Below are 20,416 nucleotides of genomic sequence, written 5' to 3'. Positions count from 1 at the left end.
GCTCAGTCATCCAGGTCTTAGTCATTCGATCAAAAGTTTAAAAAAAAATCCACTGGACTTTGTTTCCAAGTTTGAAGACGTTTCGCTTCCCATCCAGGAAGCTTTTTCAATTCAAAATGTCAGAAACAGCATTGAGTTCAAGGCTTTACAGAATAGATTATAAAACAAAGCCTTGTTTTGGCTTAGAAAACATGCAAATGGAACCAGACGAACGGGTCGGCCCTGTAGAGATGGGGGTTCTTTGTTAGCCTGCAATACCTCATACCTGTCTATGTCTCTGAAAGGGGGTCATTAGAGGGATTTTTTGGCCTGGCTGAACAGGCGAGGTGTTCCTGTCTCCTGTAAAGGGATGGGGGTTGCGATGATAGCGGGAAGGAATCAACTCTATCGCTGAATTGGAGGAATTGTAAGCTGTAATCTGAGGTCACCCCCTCTGAGGCCAACCAACCTTAAACAGAGGGGGTAGCCTCAGATTTTAGCTTTCAAAAACCTACAATTTAGCGATCTCTTCCAACTATCACACTTCTCAGCCTCCCCAGGAAGGCCTATGCCAGGGTGCTGGAAGGAAGTCCAGCTACTTTTCCAAACTCTAGGGGTAGTAAGTTTTCGTCCCAGCAGTGAAACAGTGGACCAACTCTACACCTTCTGCAGGGTACTAGACGGTACATAAGTACCTTTACTAGGGGCCATCCAACAGCTGTACAAGTGCGGTAGGAGTTTGTTGGCATTTGGTTTGACCCATTTCTGGTTTACATGACTTTTATGCAAATGTCTAGATGGATTCAAGAACTAAAGGATGTCTGAATTGGGGATGAGCAAATTTCTGTTTTTTAGATGATGTGGTTCTGCTGGCTTCCTCTGCCATGTCTCAGGAAACCTTTTTTTAATCTATTTACATTTTTTTTATATAGCTAATTATCTTATTCTAATGATTGCAGGCTTTGAAATAAGGTCATAAGCAATTATTATATAAGCAAAGATCCATTATTGAAACATTCAGGCTGAGTCATAAACAGGTCATGTTTTCTGTAAATTGTTCAACAATGTTAAAAAACCGGCCAAACCTCTTCTTACTGTTCCTCTCATCTCCAGTCAGCCCACATATTTTTATTTGTTTCCTGCAGAAGGTTAAGTATAGAACTACTTACGGTTCCAACAGTCACAGTGACAGAGAACTAAAATGGAGCAGCACGGATTACAACTGGACCTTAAAATGTTTTCCTGTTCGATCTGCCTGGATCTACTAAAGGATCCAGTGACGATTCCCTGTGGACACAACTACTGTATGAACTGTATTAAAACGCACTGGAACAAAGAGGATCTAAAACAAACCTACAGCTGCCCTCAGTGCAGGAAAACTTTTGCTTCAAAGCCTGATCTGGAGAAGAACACCATGTTAGCAGCTGTGGTGGAGCAACTGAAGAAGACTGGAGTGTACGCTGCTCCTGAAGCTGGACCTGAAGATGTGGCCTGTGATTTCTGTACTGGAAGGAAGCTGAAAGCCATCAAGTCCTGTTTGTTCTGTCTGGCCTCTTATTGTGAGAAACACCTTCAGCCTCATTATGATGTGGCTCCACTAAAGAAACACAAGCTGGTGGAGGCCATGAACCTCCAGGAGAACATCTGCTGTAGTCACAATCAGGTAATAAACATGTTCTGTCGTACTGATCAGAAGTGTATCTGTAGTCTCTGTTTAATGGATGAACATCAAGACCATGACACAGTGTCAGCTGCAGCAGAAAGGACTTTGAGGCAGAAAGAGCTGGAGGAGAAACAAGGAAATATCCAGCAGAGAATCCAGGACAGAGAGAAAGATGTGAAGCTGCTTCAACAGGAGGTGGAGGCCATCAATCACTCTGCTGATAAAACAGTGGAGGACAGTGAGAAGATCTTCACTGAGCTGATCCGTCTCATCCAAAAAAGAAGCTCTGATGTGAAGCAGCAGATCAGATCCCAGCAGAAAACTGAAGTGAGTCGAGTCAAAGAGCTTCAGGAGAAGCTGGAGCAGGAGATCACTGAGCTGAAGAAGAAAGAAGCTGAGCTGAAGCAGCTCTTAAACACAGAGGATCACAACCAGTTTCTCCACAGCTACCCCTCACTGTCAGCACTCAGTGAGTCTACACACTCATCCCTCATCAATATCCGTCCTCTGAGACACTTTGAGGATGTGACAGCAGCTGTGTCAGAGCTCAGAGATAAACTACAGGACATTCTGGGAGAGAAAAGGACAAACATCTCATCACCAGCGATTGATAGTGACCAGAAAATAAAAGACCCAAAGAGCAGAGCCGACTTTCTAAGATATTCATGTACCATCACTCTAGATCCAAACACAACACACACACAGCTTGTGTTGACAGAGGGGAACAGGAAGGTCACACTTATCAGTCAACATCAGCCTTATTCTATTCACCCAGATAGATTCACTGGTTGTTGCCAGGTTCTGAGCAGAGAGAGTCTGTCTGGACGTTGTTACTGGGAAGTGGAGTGGAAAGGGAGAGGAGGGTTTGTTGCTGTTTCGTACAAGAGTATCAGTAGAGCAGGGGGGGAATGTGCATTTGGGCGTAATAGCAAATCTTGGGCTTTGGATTGTTATCAAAAAACATACACATTTTATCACAAGAAAAATAAAACCCCAATCTCAGGTCCTGTTTCCTCCAGAATAGGAGTGTACCTGGATCACTCAGCAGGTATTCTGTCCTTCTACAGCGTCTCTGAAACCATGAATCTCCTCCACAGAGTCCAGACCACGTTCACTCAGCCGCTACATGCTGGAGTTTGGATTTACTACACCAACGTTACAGCAGAGTTCTGTAAACTCGGGTGGACTTGACTTTAGTGGCTGTGAGTTCAAGTGAATCGAAACAGTCTTTTACTAGCTGCTTTTATTTCTATTTGGCAGTTTAAATAAAAAATGAAGAAAATATTGAAGTTTTGTCTATATGTCTTTCTCGTTGAATTTTTCATTTTATAAAATGTTAAGCATTTTTTTAACCAACTTTAGCATGTCAGTTAAATCATTAAAGTGCTAATTAGGTATTCTTTCCATTCTAAAAGACTGATTAGAAAAGAAATATATTTGTGTGGGGTTAAAAACTTTTTTATCACTGCTTCTGTCTGCTTGAACCCCAGTCGGTTTCAGCAGATGGCCGCTCACACTAAGGATCTGCTGGAGGTTTCTTTCTGTTAAAAGGGCTGTTTTCCTCTCCACTGTTGCCACAAGCATTCTTAGTGTGAGGGATTGTCTTGGAGTCAAATAGTCCATGAAATCAACTGGTTTTCCTTAGATAGAAAAGTTTTAATCAATTTGATTGTATGATCTGATGAACTGTGCCTTGAGATGACATGTGTTGTGAATTGGCGCTATATAAATAAACTTAATTGAATTGAAATATCTTAAAATTTATTTCACAAAATAACCTAAAAAGTAAGTGCAATTATTTTTTTGCCACTTTATGTTTCCTTACTTCTTATTTTGTTTTGCACATTGTTCAGTATTTTGTTTTTGATTGTGATTCTTGGCTCTGAAATAAAGATGTTTTTTGTAAATAAAATAAAAAATTAATAATCTATGAGTCCAGTCGATTGTTTCCTTGTCTTTCTTTTTTTTTTCTCATGAAATAGGTTTTATGCCACTCACAATATGGTGGACGCGCTGACGCGCATTACTGCAATGCAGCGCCTTCCTCCTTTATGTTGTAGAGCATAGCTTTCTCCAGAGGGAGGCAATAGAGAACCGCTTGGGTTTCAAATAGACACTCAGTTCAAATCAGAAGAAGTTAACCTCCCAGTTTTAGGTTGTCCTCGTGTTTGCATGTCGGGAAAATATCATCACTAAAATCTGTTCTGATTCTGTGATTTTTGCAGCGACTACATTAAATACGTAAGTAATTAGTGGCGTTCAACAATGCTTTTTTAGAAACTGACGTTAGATAGAAAAGGTCCAAACTGTTGGTCTCTAACGTCTGTGTTTAGCCGGAGCTGTAAAGTTGGGTTAGCTTGTTGCTAACAGATATCACGGCAGGTGATGTCAAACAGGCCTGTTCACCATGTATCTGGGATCTTCATTTTCACATTTATCCTTGTTCTGTTTAAATACATTTTTATGATAATTGTTTAAAAAAGCTAACTGACTTAAATGAGCTGCTAGTGTGAGAAAAAACGGTCCGAAGCTTGTATAATGTGCACCAAAATAATGTTATGAAACCAAGAAATGCTCTAGAGACATTTTTATGCTCTTTAATGACTCTCTGTTGCTGACGTACACCTGAAATATGCCTCTCTAATTAATGTTGTCATGGTAACACGACCCACTAATTTAGTTAATTTTCTTCATTAGCAGAGAGATTTGTTTGGATAGTCATATTTTAACATTTTAGAGCTTGTCAAAGTAATTTTTAGGTCATCTTAAGAGCATTAATCTTAGAACATTGGCTTATCTTTAAAAAGCATGTAATGCTTGGATACTTACACTAAAGCTCATGCAAGTGAATTACCCACAGAGTAATATTATTAGTGTTTATTTTGGATTTTTGGGATTAGAGATTACAGCTAATGGAAACCTAGAAATCAATACTTGGTCCGAGTATTTAGATATTACATTACACCAATAATTATTTAAATTCATTTTATTTCTATATTTCTAATTCACAAAACACGTAATCTCAGATACAGATACAAGTTAGTCAGATTGGTTAAAAGTTTCTAACAAGAAAACCCAGCTGATTGCACCGAGTCATAGACTTTGAAGACATGTTTCTCCTGGATGAACTTGGAGCGATGATATTTGCCTGCACTGACTCTTCAGCAATCCTGAGCATGCATGCAGCGACAGTGGGGAAGGAAGTCTCCCTATTAACAGGACAAAACCTCTAATTAATAAAAAGCTACTCGTCATGTACTTATTACAAAAATTCAAGGTTACTGAATAGTATTTTAATGTCCACATGAACAGCTTCAATGCTTTTAGACAAATGATCAATGCCTTGTGGTCAGGTGACCAGGATGTGGTTCTATGAGGTATTAAGGAAGTTCATGTTGATTTGAAGGCTTTCGGCCCTCTATTTCTTCTTTTTAAGATATCTGATCATAAAGAATTAGGAAGGTTGAAAGTGTTAGTTTTACAAAAAAAAGAAGTAAAAAAATAACCACCTTGGAAATTCCTTTGAGCTCCATCCAGAAGTCTTCGTATGGAATTTCTTAAACCTGCCTAAAAGAAAACATAACAAAGCTGATTGACACATTAATGTTTTTCTATATATATGTTTCGATTAAAAGGTCTAACCGTGAGAGATGTTTCATTCTTCAGGTCAGCATGGCGTCTTACACCTGCATCAGCTGTCGGGTGGCGTTTTCAGATGGCGAGGTGCAGCGAGCGCATTACAAAACCGACTGGCACCGCTACAACCTGAAGCGCAAGGTGGCCGACATGCCGCCGGTCACTGCCGAAAACTTCCAGGAGCGCGTCCTGGCGCAGAGAGCCGCCGCCGAGCAGCAGCTGACGGACGCCGCGACAACTGAGAGCTGCACCGTCTGCAACAAGAAGTTCTCCAGCCCCAACGCCTACCAGAACCATCTGCAGTCCCACAAGCATCAGCAGGCCGAAAGGCAGGCGCTGCTTGCGGCTCAGAGGAAAGTGGAGAAGATGAACGAGAAGAACCTCGAGAAGGGGATCTGCGAACAGAAGGAGGACAACGACGCCAAGAACGAGGCCCTGCAGCAGGCGCTAAAGGAGCAACAGAGGCCCAGTCCGGCCAAGCTGGCAAAGGTTCAGGGTCCACAGGGAGCAGAGAAGGTGGAGAAACCACCACGGATGATGTGGTTAGAAGAGCAAATGAAAAGACGTGAGGGAGGAGAAGCTGCAGCAGCAGAAGGTATTAAACGATTCAGCTGATTTATTACATCTATATGTACTGAAAATGTTGAAATTAGCCTTTAATTGTTATTGTTTTTATAAAATCCTACAGAGGAGTGGGAGGACGTTGATGATGAGGATGATGATATGGAAGAAGATGTTGAAGAAGAGGAGACAATGGATCAGGAGGAAGGCTCTGAGGATACGTCTGACTCGGAACCTCCCTGCCTGCCGGGCTCCATCCCCGTCACAGACTGCCTCTTCTGCTCCCACCACTCCAGGTCGCTCCTGAAAAACATCGCACACATGACCAAAGTCCACAGCTTCTTCATCCCAGACCTGGAGTTCCTGGTCGACCTCAAGGGCTTCCTCAGATACCTTGGTGAGTTCTAAGTGGACATCTTTCCGTCTTTTCTCATCCAGGAGTTTGTTTGCATGTTTGTTCTGTTTCCTGGTGAAATCACGTTGATTCTGTTTGTTTCAGGAGAAAAAGTCGGTGCTGGGAACGTGTGTTTGTGGTGCAACGAGAAAGGGCGTTCATTCTACTCCACAGAAGCGGTGCAGAATCACATGATCGACAAAAGCCACTGTAAGCTCTTCACAGACGGAGACGCGGCACTGGAGTTTGCAGACTTCTATGATTTTAGGTATTTCTATTGTAAGCTTGTTTAGATTGGAACTTGTAAACTCTCTGATGTTGGATCATCCTTTATAGGCAGAGTTCCTCAGCGCTACGCAAATCTTTTTTTAAAATGTCTTTCATGTTGTTCTTTCTTCCTTCTCCTATTTTGCTTTTTCTTTCCTCCTGTTTTCTTTCATTTCCTCATTCGTTCTCTGCTGCATTTAGTTCATAATGATAAAATGGTTTAAGAAAAGTGTTTTGTAAAAGTGTTGCTTCTGTTTTCACTAACAGGAGCAGTTATCCAGACAGAAAAGAAGGAGAAGACAAAGGAATGGATGATGAAGATGATGACCAGCTGCCAGATGACAAGAACCTGGAATATGATGACGACACGATGGAGCTGACTCTCCCTTCAGGTGCCTTTGTGGTTGGAACATGCGTTCATGAGTTCCTGTTCAATCTGATGCACATTCTGAAAGGCTGATTGTTTTTTCCCCCTCATTTCTAGGTGCAAAGATCGGCCACCGCTCCCTCATGAGGTATTACAAACAGCGGTTCGGGATTCAGCGGGCCGTGGTTCTAAACCACAGTAGGAACGCTGTTGGCAGAGTCCTCCGGCACTACAAAGCTCTCGGCTGGGCAGGAGACACAGGTGAGGCTAGAGTCACTCTGACTCATCTAAATGCAGGAAGTTTCTATTTATTTCTATATGTTACATCAGTGGTTCTCAATCCTGCTCTTCAAGTACCACTGCCTTGCATGTTTTAGATTTCTCCTCGCTGCCAGACACCTGATTTATATAAATTGATGAGCGGTAGACTTAAAGGCTGCTAAGGAGGTCATGCAAATATTTCAATCAGGTGTGCTGCAGCAGAGACATCGAAAACATGCACAGCAGGGATAAATTAAAAATCAAAGGGAATATATGTGATTACAATGATTCATTTACCTTTTTTTTTCTTTCTGAGAATCTGAAAAAAAACGTTACTTAGCTACCAATAGTTTCCTATTTTAAAAGAAGGTAAATCTTTCTGTTCATGAGCATCTGTTTAGAAAACTTTTGTTGCTGCAGCACCCCCTACTGGAAACCATCTGAACTGCAGCACTTTAGGGACATTTAAAGGTATAGTGGAGGATTTTACACAAATCTCTTAAAAGACCCGCCCTCTCCACTCTAAAAAAAAATACACACACAACCCTGTACCCGCTCTCGAGAGGGAATGCCTATTAAACATGTGTAAGAGCATGCAAGATTAAATTTCTCCTCATGCATGCTCTGTTTAAAAGTTGCTGTTCTCATAGCTGATACGTCAGCCCTAACCCCCAAATCCCTCAAACACTACATAGAGCAGGGACTATATAGTGGGCTTTATAGTGAACTCGGTTAACTTACCGTTTGGACAGATGATCACTGCTTTTTCTCCCCGTTGGTCACGTAACTCCTCCTCCACCGCTTGGTGCCTGCACCATCTTTATTAGTATCCAACAGCGGGCCGCCGTGACGGCAAATCCCAAAATGCCTCCCACAAGGAGAACACTCTGCGCAAAGCATTCTGGGATGTATTTTCCTCTTCTGAGGCCTTTCTTTTCTTCTGATACTTTTCGTAGACACTTTTTCTCTAATGACCCTCGGCCATTTTCATAGAACCGCGGTGAGAAAGGTGAACTTCAATGACTGTCTGAAACCGTAACTCACCAAAGATGCATATGCCTGAAAGTCCGCATGCGCAGAAAAAGATAGCTAACGGGACGAGCATGTAGGACGGCCTTACATAAACATCACCAGAATTACTGACAATTAGCAGGGCCACTTATTTGGATGATCCAGCAGGAAAAAGGACATCTTCCACTATACATTTAATGCATTCTGCAGCCTCTGTCTGAAGCAGCAGTCTGCAACATGTTTCAATGGACCCTCCACGGTGACTTAAAATACGGGTAAAAAAATGATGAAATAAAAAAGGTTTGAAGTATAGCTATAATGTGGATAAAATACAGAGTTTAGCAGCTTTTTAATGAGTATTGAAAAAATTGCATTGAATATCAAATGGATGTAAAAGTAGCAATAACAGCTTTGTGTTTCTATTTTTCTTGGCCTTAAGTTGGAAGCTATGACTCTATATATAATTTTACTTCATAACTATAACTAGATATTAATAAAACTAAATCAAAGGTATATGCTTCCATAAAATATATTTGTAGCTATACTGACTGGTATCCCGTTGCTCTTTTGACAAACATGAAAATAACACTTAAGTGTTTTATTGTTCCTGGGTGGTCTGTATTGCCCCCTGCTGTCTGGTTGTGATATTGTAATTACTGTATAACTAGAAAGAAGCTGTGTTTTCGAAAAATAAAAAATAGTATGTTATACTGTGTTATCTCATATCTTAAATTTGAGACATCTTTTATATATTTGATGTAGTCAATATTTGTTTACAATTTATGTTAAAAAAATGTTCCCAAACATTTTGAATCTTGCTCTGTTACAATTTTTTTAATCGAACTCCTTACAGGTTATGTTAGGCTACTGTATAAAGCCTCGTAATCAACGCTATTTCTGAAATTTTGAATTGAAAAATCTTCCTGGATGGGAAGCAAAACGCCTTCAAACTTGGAAACAAAGTCCAGTGAATTGTTTTTTTTTTTTTACTTTTTTGGAATGCCTATGACCTGGATGATTGGATTGATTTCTCCAATTTATTGTTTTAGCCTGAAAAAGAAACATCCTGCGGAGGTTGATTAATTTAGAGACATTTTTTTTTTTTATCAGCTCTCTGCTTAAAACCCTTGTTTCATTCATGATTCATGAATGTTTATCATTCACAATAACAATAAACTGGTTGATTCCTTCCCATTATAACATATTAACTATATTACTACCTATGTAGTAATATAGATTCCCACTTATTCTCTTTATCTGTATGCTGTTATGGGGAAAAACTGCATACTTTAGAGCACCTTTCAGATTTATCTTTATTTTTACTGACAAAACATCAGTTTCCTAATGTCAACTGAAGTCGTAAATTCTGGCGTCTCCTGAGAGCTGAATGGAGGAGTTAATGTGATGAACATGAGATCTTATCATGGTGAACTGAATAAATGCTTCTGTTATTTCTTGAATTTTTGAAATGCTTTTCCATCTGGTTCGACTCCCTGAATTTCAAAAGAAGGCTGAAAAGTTACCATGCATCTTTATGGCCTTCCTATCAGAACTAACTGTGAGAAAACCTGAACGCTGATGCTCTGTCCCTTCCAGGCAGCGGCTCCGTCCACCAGAGACAGAGAGACATGCAGTACGTACAGAGGATGAAGTCCAAGTGGATGCTGAAGACGGGGATGAGCAACAACGCCACCAAGCAGATGCATTTCAGAGTCCAAGTTATGTTCTAAGCTGGGAAAGAGGAGCTGAAGGAGTAACACAGACTGAGCTCATAGAGCTGAAAGATGGCCGCCAGCAAACAACAGAAACACATTTTTGTCTCCTTTTGATTGAACAGCACAGATGAGTTAATTAAAGGTCTGATGACCTCAATTCAAACCATGATGTGATAAAGTTTCCAAGTCTTTGGGGTAATTCAAAAAACGAAGGAACTGGTTTTGTTTAATCACCCAATAGAATAAAGGAATCTGATCAACCTCAATATTTAAACCATGACGGACTTAAGAAAAAAGCAAAAATCACTTCATAGAAGTTTTCTTCACTCATACAAAATGAAGGGAAAATGTTCTATGTTAAATCGAGGTTTAAATTTGCTTAGTAAACGCAAACTTTCTGGTTAAACTCCAGTTTTAATTTATGTCTGAATTTCTCATAATGTGGAAAAGTTTCCCTCTCCCCTTTTCTGCTTTCAGGTTATTATTAAAACTGTATTTAAATGTATTTGCTAATAAAGATTCACAATCACATGGTTTTGCCTTAAAAGGAATGCATTTAATAGATCAGTTGGTGGAACCAGATACTGCTGATCTTAAACTTGTACAGGTATAAATACAGAACATAGCACTGAAGCATGGCTCTTATAACAGGAAAGGTCAAACTGTATGAAGCAGGGAGGCTCAGAGGCCTCTTTTACGAAGCATACTTGCACATAAAAGACTTGTACCATGTGCAAAAATGAACGTAGTGCTTAATAAGTGTGCTGTTAGATGCAAACTTGATCTGCCATAAAAAATTCCAGTGGCACTAGAAACGTTTTCTTACAGAAGTAAAAAACAAAATGAGAATTCAGCCTGATGTTTTTTAGACTTGGACAACTTTATCAATCCCACTGGGGGCAATTCATTTGTGCAGTACACAAGTGATGACATAAATGAAAAAATGTTACAGGGACCTTAAGGACCATCATTGATAATTAAAAAAACCCGAAAGAAAGGTAGTTAAAAGGTAAGTTATTTTTAAAATGTAAACGAATTTAAAAGTCAAGTGGATGCTGCTATAAAAGAATTTGCATAGGTTTGTGAGGCATTATATAGTGGCATCCTGAATGCAACAAAGAGAATTCATTTTTGAGAACATTTTCTGATGAGATGATCACTAGCTTTTTTTTGCAATTTGTTCATTACATAAGAAAGGCAATGATTTTAGAATAGTTTTTACCATTGCAATTCAGACTGAAAGGTTCAAACAAGCAGCAGCAAATCATTTGAAAACAAACGGCGGGTAGAGCAGTGTTGCCAACTCTAGCAATTTTATTACAAAAAAAGAGCCTAGCGCCATATCTGACTTTTTTCTGTTACTGGAGACTTTGGCGACAACATGTAAAACACCAAACTTTGCTCTCCAGAGTAAGTACATTCCTAACACCGCCTCCTGCTCTCCTCTACCTCGTCTACTGTCATAATTCATGCATCTATAATTTCATTTAAATGGAAATGGACAACAGATAAGCAGATCGTGTCTTAAGTGAAAAGAAGGACTGGCTTATTTACTTTTGCTGTCAACTTTTTGGAAACACAGGGAGAGCAGTCAGCTAAGTCAGAATGGGCTTAGTGATTCAAAATACTTTTATTCCTTTTGAGACAGCATTAAAAGTCAGCTGATCATCTTGCTGATCATCTTGCCAATATGAAAAGAAAAGGGGACAAAAGAAAACAGAAGAAAACAAGAAAAGGGATAAGAAGAGAGGGACAAAATGTATAACAAATATTTTTTTCTATTCTATAAAGATGTCTGTATCTATTCAATGGGTTTGTCTTATGTGTTGTATTCTTAATTCAGAGGGCCCCATGCCTATCTGTGCCTAGGACCCCAAATTTCCTAAATCCACCCCTGCTTTCAGTGTTAGGCCATTATACCAACAGAGAAATGAAAAACAGAAGCTTCACAATGAAAGCTTATTATAATTGGACTGACTGGAAAAAAGATTTTAGCTTTTTTTCAGAAGGTTCACTCTTTGTTGAGCTTGTTTTAGAACACCTGCAGTATTAACATCGAACTCAAGCTGGTTGTCAAAAATTGTGCCAATATACTTCTAAAAGAACACCAGCTCGATGCCTCCACTATGCATAATTCTCTCCGTTCCTAGATCATTTCTACGTCTAAATTGAAAATTCTATTCTTTCTTTCTTTTTTGACATTTAACTCCAAGAAATTTCTCTCACACCAAAAAATAAAATCAGCGAGTGCTGTCCCATGTTGTGAATCTGAACCTGCTTTTCACAGGTTTGATCTTTTAAAAGTTAAATCTTAACGATTCATTTAAATCACTTTGCATCAAACAATTAGTAAAAAACCCTTAAATAGCAGAAAACAGTAGAAAGTAAAATATAAATATTCTTCTGTTGAGGTCAGATAAACCTTCATTAGAGCATGAATGTGTTATCCAAGGATAACTTTCATTACAACTGAAAAAAAAGGGTATTTGATCAGCAGATTTTAATCCAAACAAGTCAGATATGAAGATAAATAAGGTAGCGGGCTTTAGACAATCACACATGCCCATAAATAACTAAAGGTTTACTCCATTGTGGAAGGATGGCAGCCTTGGATCTACTGGAGGACATCCTAAATAAAAGAGTGAGGAAACATTTTAACACACTAAAACAAAAAAAATGAATGCAGTTATTTGCATTTTCTCATACAGGCCTAAAAACTAAAATTCCAAGCAGGAACCTTTGTGATCCCTGTTTCTTTTACATTAGGGATATTCCAGGCTTGGGATGGTGCTGTGTTTTCATGAAAGATGAGAGGGGATTAAGGAAAAAAATTTTTTCTAACATTCTACACTTTAGTTTTTCTGGTAATTTTGCCTGTTTATGCCCTTTATTAGTTCCCTGTAAATGGCATCTCAGCTCGACTTCTTCCAGCCATCCGTCAGATTTTTGAATGACTGAGCTTCGTTCAGATGATGTAATGGAAAACCGATGGGCCTCCAGCCAGGACGCTGACCCATCACGCTGCTGCCACATTAATGAGCTCAGTTACTCCATTTGTTTGTGGTCCTCCACTTTATCTCTGGCAGCCGCCCCACTTCCTTTTGCAGGCCCTGAGTGTGTTTGCGGCAGGATGGTTTCAGAGGTTTCGGGCACTCTGCCCGAGCTGCGTGCTGCTGTTTGACACAGTGGACAGGAAAAAGCATGGGAGGAGGGGGATGCGCAGACTGGCCGACGGCGAAGAGGAGACTAATTGATCCGGACGACTTAGGAGAGATATAGGGCAGATGCCTGAGAGGCATCAGAAGTGTGCAAGTCACTGTAGGAGGTGATAGTTTCAGCATGATGGACGTCTGACGGCTGAGGATGCCCATTCACTGCTCTGACTGATGCTTGATGTGACGTGTTTTCTCAGAATTTATGAAAAGAATCTTTAAGTTGGTGTTTTCTCATATTTGATTTAATGAAAATCTCAAATTAATGCTAGGAAGCAGCCTGAGTGGATGGATTTGTTGCTTTGTTTAGAGTTGTGGTAATACTTTTACCAGCATGCTGTTAAGACAGGTAATGCTCAAAGTGACCATATATAGTACAGTGGATTTATTCCATATGTTGAGGTCTTGACCTTACTTAGGGTCCTTGATCAACCAGTATGGGGTTGTCTTCAGATCCACTAAGGAAATTAAGCTAAACAATAAATGTTTATGTTAAAGTCCTTTAAGATATATAAAAATGGACAAAACGATCTTTTTTAGTTATTGATGCCTTTTGTATTATTACTATGCAGACAGTTAATTTTTTTTTTTTAGAAGTCTATGTAAACTCGGATCTGATACCTTTTAAGTGGGTCAGAAGATGAAAATGTAAAGAAAGTGCATTAGTTTAAAAGTAGCACTAAGTAAAATGTTTTACCCTAATACAGTATATCCTCTTCTGAGTCCTTGTGATGATAATCTAGGTGTTTATGAGACATTTGAGTGGTCTGTCATCCCCTCCCATTGGCTCTGTTAAAGAACACACATGCAGTTTTCTGCACTGAGCCAGTGGTAACCTTGCTGCTCTGTTCTCATTCTCACAGTAAGACTAACAGCTTTTTGGCAGACCATTATAAAGCCAAAGGTTTCAGTACCGACAATCTCATAATGTGCTACCCAGAGATTATTAAAGAGCAGCTTTTATTTTATTTTCGAGGTTTATTACTTGTTTAAGCCAGAAAAAAGGCAAAAAAAACTTGGTTAGAGGAGTAAAGGAAGAGAAAAGATCAGGAAAGTGCTTGAAATAGAGGAAATCTGGGAAAGTCAACAAAGATTTCTATAGTCTTTTTGCTGCTGTAAACACCAGAAATTCCCCATTATAGGACAATAAAGGGATTTTCTATTCTATTCTATTCTATTCTATTCTATTCTATTCTAATAATGCTAAACTGATGTGAATCTGGTAATAATGTTAATGGCTTTAATTAACAATTTTTAAACATGACACTATAAAACAGGGAGAGGCTGGATCACCTTTTGAGAGCAAATAAAAAGCACTTAACTCGAGATGCAGACTGTTCCAAACTAGTTTATATTAGATAATGCGTAATACTATCCACCTCTTGAGACATTTGGTCGTGATCTGCATTTTCCAATTCCTTAAAGAATGACAGGACTCTCAGTATGGGGAGGGCTTGCAGTGTTAACAGCAGTGCTATTTTCACAAGGTCCTGTAGGGGGAGCTTGACTCGAAAAGTACTTAGTGCTGCTTTAATAATCAGTTCAATGTAATGAAGTATACAGATCGAACAGGAAAATTATTTCTGTTAAAAATCTATAAAATACTTATATTATCTCACATTGATTTTTATTTCTAGAAACAATCTGCTTTGTCAGCTATTTCATCCTACTGTGGCCTATACATGTATCTCTGCATCCCTTTATGAGTCCAGATGGCTCTTCTGGCACCTTCTTGCTCACATTTTGTTTCTAAAATTATTCCTGCAGTGCTCTAGTTGTAAATTAAACACCATCCTGTCTTGGTGGCAGAAAGTTATTAGAATGCAACCCAGCTATCTGTACAGCTGGTGCTCATTTCTGTGGCCACCGTGCCTCCTGTTGGTGGCAAGTGTTCACCTTGAAGTTTTTCGTCAGATCTTGGACTAGTGTCATAATGTTTTTTTTTATGCAAAATTAAATTATAGTTAAATATGGGCTTTAAACTCAAAAGAATTTACTAAAATTGCATGATATTATAAACTGGGATAGAATGTTTTCGTTAGGCTGAAACCTTAGAAACATCAACATGAACAGGTTCTGGGATGTCGGCCCTCAGGGTAGTGATTTGATGCAAAGTATTATTTTTTATTTTTGTAGCTGGGGTGTGGGGGGTATCCTAGCTAGAACAAGACTAAACTGATGTTTAATAACATCTGCTTGTCATAAGAGCGCACGCTTCTAATGAGATCTACTGAAAAAGACAGCTGAACTCATTCACCTGTGTTGATGCTGTGACTTCCCTGACATGAAGCTAGCTGGATATCCTTCCATCCATTTATCCACCTGTAATCTAATGTCTGTGCAAGGTGTGTGTGTGTGTGTGTGTGTGTGTGTGTGTGGGTGGGGTGGGGGGACTAGCTGGTGCCTTTTTCCAGCAGTAAGTGGCTGATAGGCAGGTTATATCCTGGATAGGTTTCCTTTCCATAGTAGGTTACCTGTCCATTACAGTGCATTAATGATGTGAACCTCTTTAAATAGCAATGGAGGATATTTGCAGAAACTTTCATACATTGAAAATATTGGGTAAAAAAGCTTCTTTTTTTTTACTGTTGATATCGGTAAATTTAAAAAATACTTAGCTCTTAGCACTAAATAATTAATCTGCATTTTACCACTGTATAGTAATTTATCAAAAATGACAAAGCAGAGAAGTATCCCTGCTAAAATTCAGGATAAAGCCGGGGACACATAACTACGCACTGATGCATGTTTTCACACCTGAGTTCCAGGAAGCGAACGTCGCTGTCTGTCTGTAGTGAGTTGGTAAAAAAATCTGCTACAGTGACATAGGATAAAGACTTCTATCAGTGAATTTGGGGACATAACCAGATAAAATCAAACAGGTTTTCAGTTTTCTTTGACCAACTCTGGATGCAGTCCAATGATGTGAATCTACCAACCACTAACTGTAGGTGGGTGTTACTGATTACAATTAGAAAGGAACACAATATCAGCTGTGACCTAAGTTGACCTCTTTGAGCTTTGTTTAGTTAACAAAAAAAATTACAATTAAGAGCCAAACTACTCATAAAGAAGATGTAGAAATAAAAAAGGAAAATAGTAATGTATAGAAAATCAGTTATTTTGGACTAAAACAAGGTCCTAATTAAAAAAAAATCAAACCAACACTTATTAATCATAAAGGAAACAATGTTTCTAAATCCAATATTTTCCTACCAATGGATTTATTATAAGTTCTTAAGCATTCATTTGCACAATCAAGGCCATTATTCAGGTCAGCTGAGATATTAATAAAAGTTTTAGATTAAATGAAATATTGAAAGGCATGAAGTAAGTAACTATACATAGAAAAGGGACATGTTTGAAGTTTTCAGCATGAGTATAAACATAAATATCGTCTATCAACACGTTTTTCTGTTGTAGTTTTTTTTTTGTTTAACCTGTTGCCCTCATGAGTTTTCAAGAGTTTGATGCTTTACTCTGTTCAGAATCCATAGAGACGGAAAGTCTTGCAGTGTTGTCCCAGTTTAACTAAGATGCAACAGTTATATTTAAAGCTCAGTTCATGTAAGTTTGGTACCGTAGTTGTTTGAATAGATGAAACACACTCAGGTAAAACTAAAGTAATAATAGAAGTTAGTCATCAACCACCCTAAATCCCCCCACCCACCCCTCAGTTCTGTGCACGATTCTGGTCTCCATCTGAGCCCTAGGGACCTGCTATTGATCGAAGCTTTGTAGGTACTGATTGGACATGAGTGGATAATTTCCTTTGCTGCATTAGAGTCCATTACTGGGCCCGCTCTCCGGAAAGTGAAAGACATCCTCTAAAGAAAAAATAAAAACCAACGGAGAATGTTCTTGGAAATGCATTCTTCTCACTGAAATGGATCTCTGGCTGAGGCTCCTTGAACTTCATTATCAGGTCCATTTGGAGACCAATAAGAAGGTACTATGTTCAGTCTGATCAGAGACAGGTTCTCTCTATGGTGAACTCTGACCCTTCCCAGACTAACACCTTCTCATCTCCTGACCTTTCATCTTTTCACTACATAATGATGCAGTGCTCAGTTCTTGAAAGTTTGGTGTAGAATGTCCTAAATGCTGCAGAACGGATCCTTGTTTTACATAAAATGTGATTAGGCAACATCTTGGCTTACTTTCTACAGTTTTCTTTTGAATTTTCGGTATCATTTGGTGGAAGAAAAAGTTAAAGATACAGATAAAGTTACTAAAAGGAGAACACAAGACTTTATCTTTGAGTGTAGATTCTTGAAGTGTATCATTTTGCACTCAGTAGTTTGTCATTTATTTGTATAAAAAAGGCTCATTTTTTTTAAATTCCAAAGCAGCAAACCTCAGCTTTAATATCAGAAACAATGTCCTCCTGTGCATGTGTGGGTTCTCTTCAGGTACTCCATCTTACTCCTACAGAAACACGACTGTTGGATTGATTGGTTTCCCTGAATTGCCCTTAGGTATGACTGTGTGTGTTGGTGTGTGATGGATGGAATGACTGCTGGAGATGCACAGGTCCCCTAGAGTCCCTGAAAAAACAGGCGACTCCTGTAGGGTAGACCACAGAAAAATATAAAATTACATCCTTATATAATACAACAATATCACAGTATTGCAATTAGGGGTGTCCTGATATAACCTTCTTCATATCCAATAAAATACTGATATTGCTTGAGTATACACTGATACAGATATTGGCCCAATACAATATCAGCACAAATCATACATACTTTTAATACTCATTTTGTATTATGAGATGTTAGAAATCGCTTGATGAAATGATCACACATAGAAGAATTGCTAACAATAATTGAAGTGAGAACAACTGACCTATTTATCATTAATTAATGTGTTTAGGCAGATTAACTTTAGGCAGATGCAGAGTATTTCTGTAAGAGGTTTTAGATGCAGGCTGATATATTCAAACATTCTTTTTTTTTGGCTAATATCAGAACATTTTCTTATATCAGTATCGGATTGGGATATCCTTCATTATCATAGACGTCTTTATCAGGTTATAAAGATGTTTCTCCTTGGCTTTACCTTTCTTATACCTCATACAAAATAGCAGCTGTTACCAACTGTGTTTGCTCTCTTTCATCCTCTGAGATGGGAGCTGGCTTGGAGCTGGTCTGCCTGACTGTGTTTCCTGGACAGGGCCGCCTGTGGACCTACTAAACTGTTACCTTTGAATCTCTGCTTCTTTTTGTATCTCTGCTTCTGTCTCCTTGAACCCCAGTCAGCCTCTGCAGATGGCCGCTCACACTGAGCCTGGTTCTGCTAGAGGTTCCTTCCTGTTAAAATAGAGTTTTCCTCTCCACTGTTGTTATATGCATGCTTGGTGTGAGATATTGCTGAAGAGTCAGCAGGAAAATGCAAGACAAGGTCGTCGCAGCAGGCTCATCCAGGAGGAGCATTTCTTACAAGTCTGTGAGCAGATGACTGAATAAACTGAATTGAATTGTATTAAAATAACAACGCCTAACATAAAATTGTTGGATATAGAATTATATAGTTGGAATCATTATGAAGCTTTCATGTCATAACGATGATTTTATAATATATAAAATAATATAATATATGTTATATGTTTACCTAGTAACATAATGGCTTTAATTGCTGTAGAGGTACATAATCTCACCAAAAGAATTTGTCTGTCTACTTTTACATGGATTTTAAACTATTTTTAATCTAAAGGGTGCAGTTTTGATGGACTCTTGTTTTTAGGACACAGGGGCTGATCTAGAGATGGCATCAGGGGGACCATGGCCATCCTTAGCCAATCATTGTCCACTCTGTGGTCACCCCTTTCGGTTGATTTGTTGTTCCAATTTGGATATAATTCACCAACAATGGAACAAATAGTCCTCCTCCACACAGAAGTTGGCAGCGGTCTTACTATCATGTTGAAAGTCCAACTTTGACATTTTAAAGTTTGTTTGTTAACTAAAAACTGACAATATAAACAACAATATACTAGAAATAAAGATGGCTAATACACAGTTCTTGCTCTTTACTAATTAGTTTTGAGGTCTTATAGTGGAGAGTTTTTCTCTGCAGTCTTCTATGTGATTAAAGATAAAGCAACCCAGGTAATGTATATACATATTATGTAGAGCCGTAGATTAATTTAAACAGCACCAATCTATAAATATGAGTGTAGCTTTATTAGCAAAGACTTCATGAAAATCTAGTCTGTCCTCATTGATTTATTTGGAAAACATAGATGTTAATTTTCCTGTTGGTTGATTGTGAACAACATAAATTGACTGTAACATGTTTTTGGCAGTTTTTTGCACATTGGTCCCTGCCTGGCCACCCCTATGAAAACTTTAGTAGCAACAGCATGACATATGTTTTGCAGCAAATTTTAACTTTGCCTTGCTTTGTTTTATGTGATTGCAGAATCTCTCTTTTGAAGCGCTATCCTTTGAATGTTTTTTGTCTGTTAGTCTCTTTTTGCATTTGCAACACATTTGCACCCTTTGGTAACTGTAATTTTAAGTTCTGATTGTAATTTTAAGTTCCATTCATCCGTCCGTCCGTCCATCCATCCATTCATCCATTATCATTGTGTTCAGAAGAGCTAAAAAGTGCAACAACATGCACACACTGAAAACTTTCCTTTTTTTTTTTTTTTACCTGCCCTTCCATCTGAAGCATAGACACAGTCACAATCTGGCCAGTACTCCAATTTACTGAGAAAATATAAGGTATTAGAAAAGCTGTCTTTACATCAAGGTCAACTCCAGTACCAATACTGTCTCCAGTTAGAATAAACTCTGTTAAAATGCCCTAATTCGGCCAAATAAACTGCAAAAGTTTAGATTGTTTCAGCAGCTAAGCTCCTCTTCCTGCTGTCTGGATGTTTTACCCACAGGTCTTATTAAGAACCTTATTCGATTCAAATCATAAATACGTCCCTCATGCTGGGTGTTTTTCTCCTCAAACCTCCCCTTCATTAGTAAAACTGTTGAAAAGGTTGTGTTTCAACAGTTAAATGCCTGCATGACAAGTTGGTTTGATGTCTTCCAGTCAGGTTTCCGTGCCCTGATCTGGCTGCCCTGATCAAAGTGTTCAATGACATCCGTATATTTCACGCTCCGGTAGAACCACAGTGCTGGTATTATTGGACCTCAGTGCAGAGTTTGATACTGTTGATCACTCAAATTTAATAGTGTCTGGAAGACTGGGTTGGCATTTCTGCTACAGCACTGGACTGGTTTAAGTCCTACCTGAAGGACAGGGACTGCTTTGTGTCAGTAGGGAACTTTAAATCAGAGTCCCAATTTCCTTCAACTGAGTACAAATAATACTGAGGTAATAATCTTC

The 20,416-nt window shown here is 38.8% G+C and overlaps 2 protein-coding genes across 2 annotated transcripts; both read left to right on the top strand.

Annotated features, from left to right (window-relative positions):
• The first annotated feature begins 1,143 nt into the window (after window positions 1–1,143).
• LOC107087012 (tripartite motif-containing protein 16-like) lies at window positions 1,144–3,187 on the top strand. The gene has a single exon (XM_015378339.1). It carries the CDS (start codon window positions 1,181–1,183, stop codon window positions 2,831–2,833), a length of 1,653 nt encoding a protein of 550 aa, XP_015233825.1. The 5' UTR covers window positions 1,144–1,180; the 3' UTR covers window positions 2,834–3,187.
• A 576-nt stretch (window positions 3,188–3,763) lies between these two features.
• znf622 (zinc finger protein 622) lies at window positions 3,764–10,214 on the top strand. Its single transcript, XM_015378312.1, has 7 exons — window positions 3,764–3,883; window positions 5,309–5,873; window positions 5,967–6,236; window positions 6,339–6,501; window positions 6,768–6,892; window positions 6,985–7,128; window positions 9,736–10,214. The coding sequence occupies exons 2-7, from the start codon at window positions 5,315–5,317 to the stop codon at window positions 9,867–9,869; spliced, it is 1,395 nt and encodes a 464-aa protein (XP_015233798.1). The 5' UTR covers window positions 3,764–3,883; window positions 5,309–5,314; the 3' UTR covers window positions 9,870–10,214.
• Window positions 10,215–20,416: the final 10,202 nt, after the last annotated feature.

This window comes from Cyprinodon variegatus, unplaced genomic scaffold, assembly GCF_000732505.1.
Source record: "Cyprinodon variegatus isolate N-32 unplaced genomic scaffold, C_variegatus-1.0 Scaffold170, whole genome shotgun sequence".
Taxonomy (NCBI): domain Eukaryota; kingdom Metazoa; phylum Chordata; class Actinopteri; order Cyprinodontiformes; family Cyprinodontidae; genus Cyprinodon; species Cyprinodon variegatus.
The sequence above is the reverse complement of the archived record's forward strand: the minus strand, read 5'-3'. Positions and strand labels throughout refer to the sequence as shown.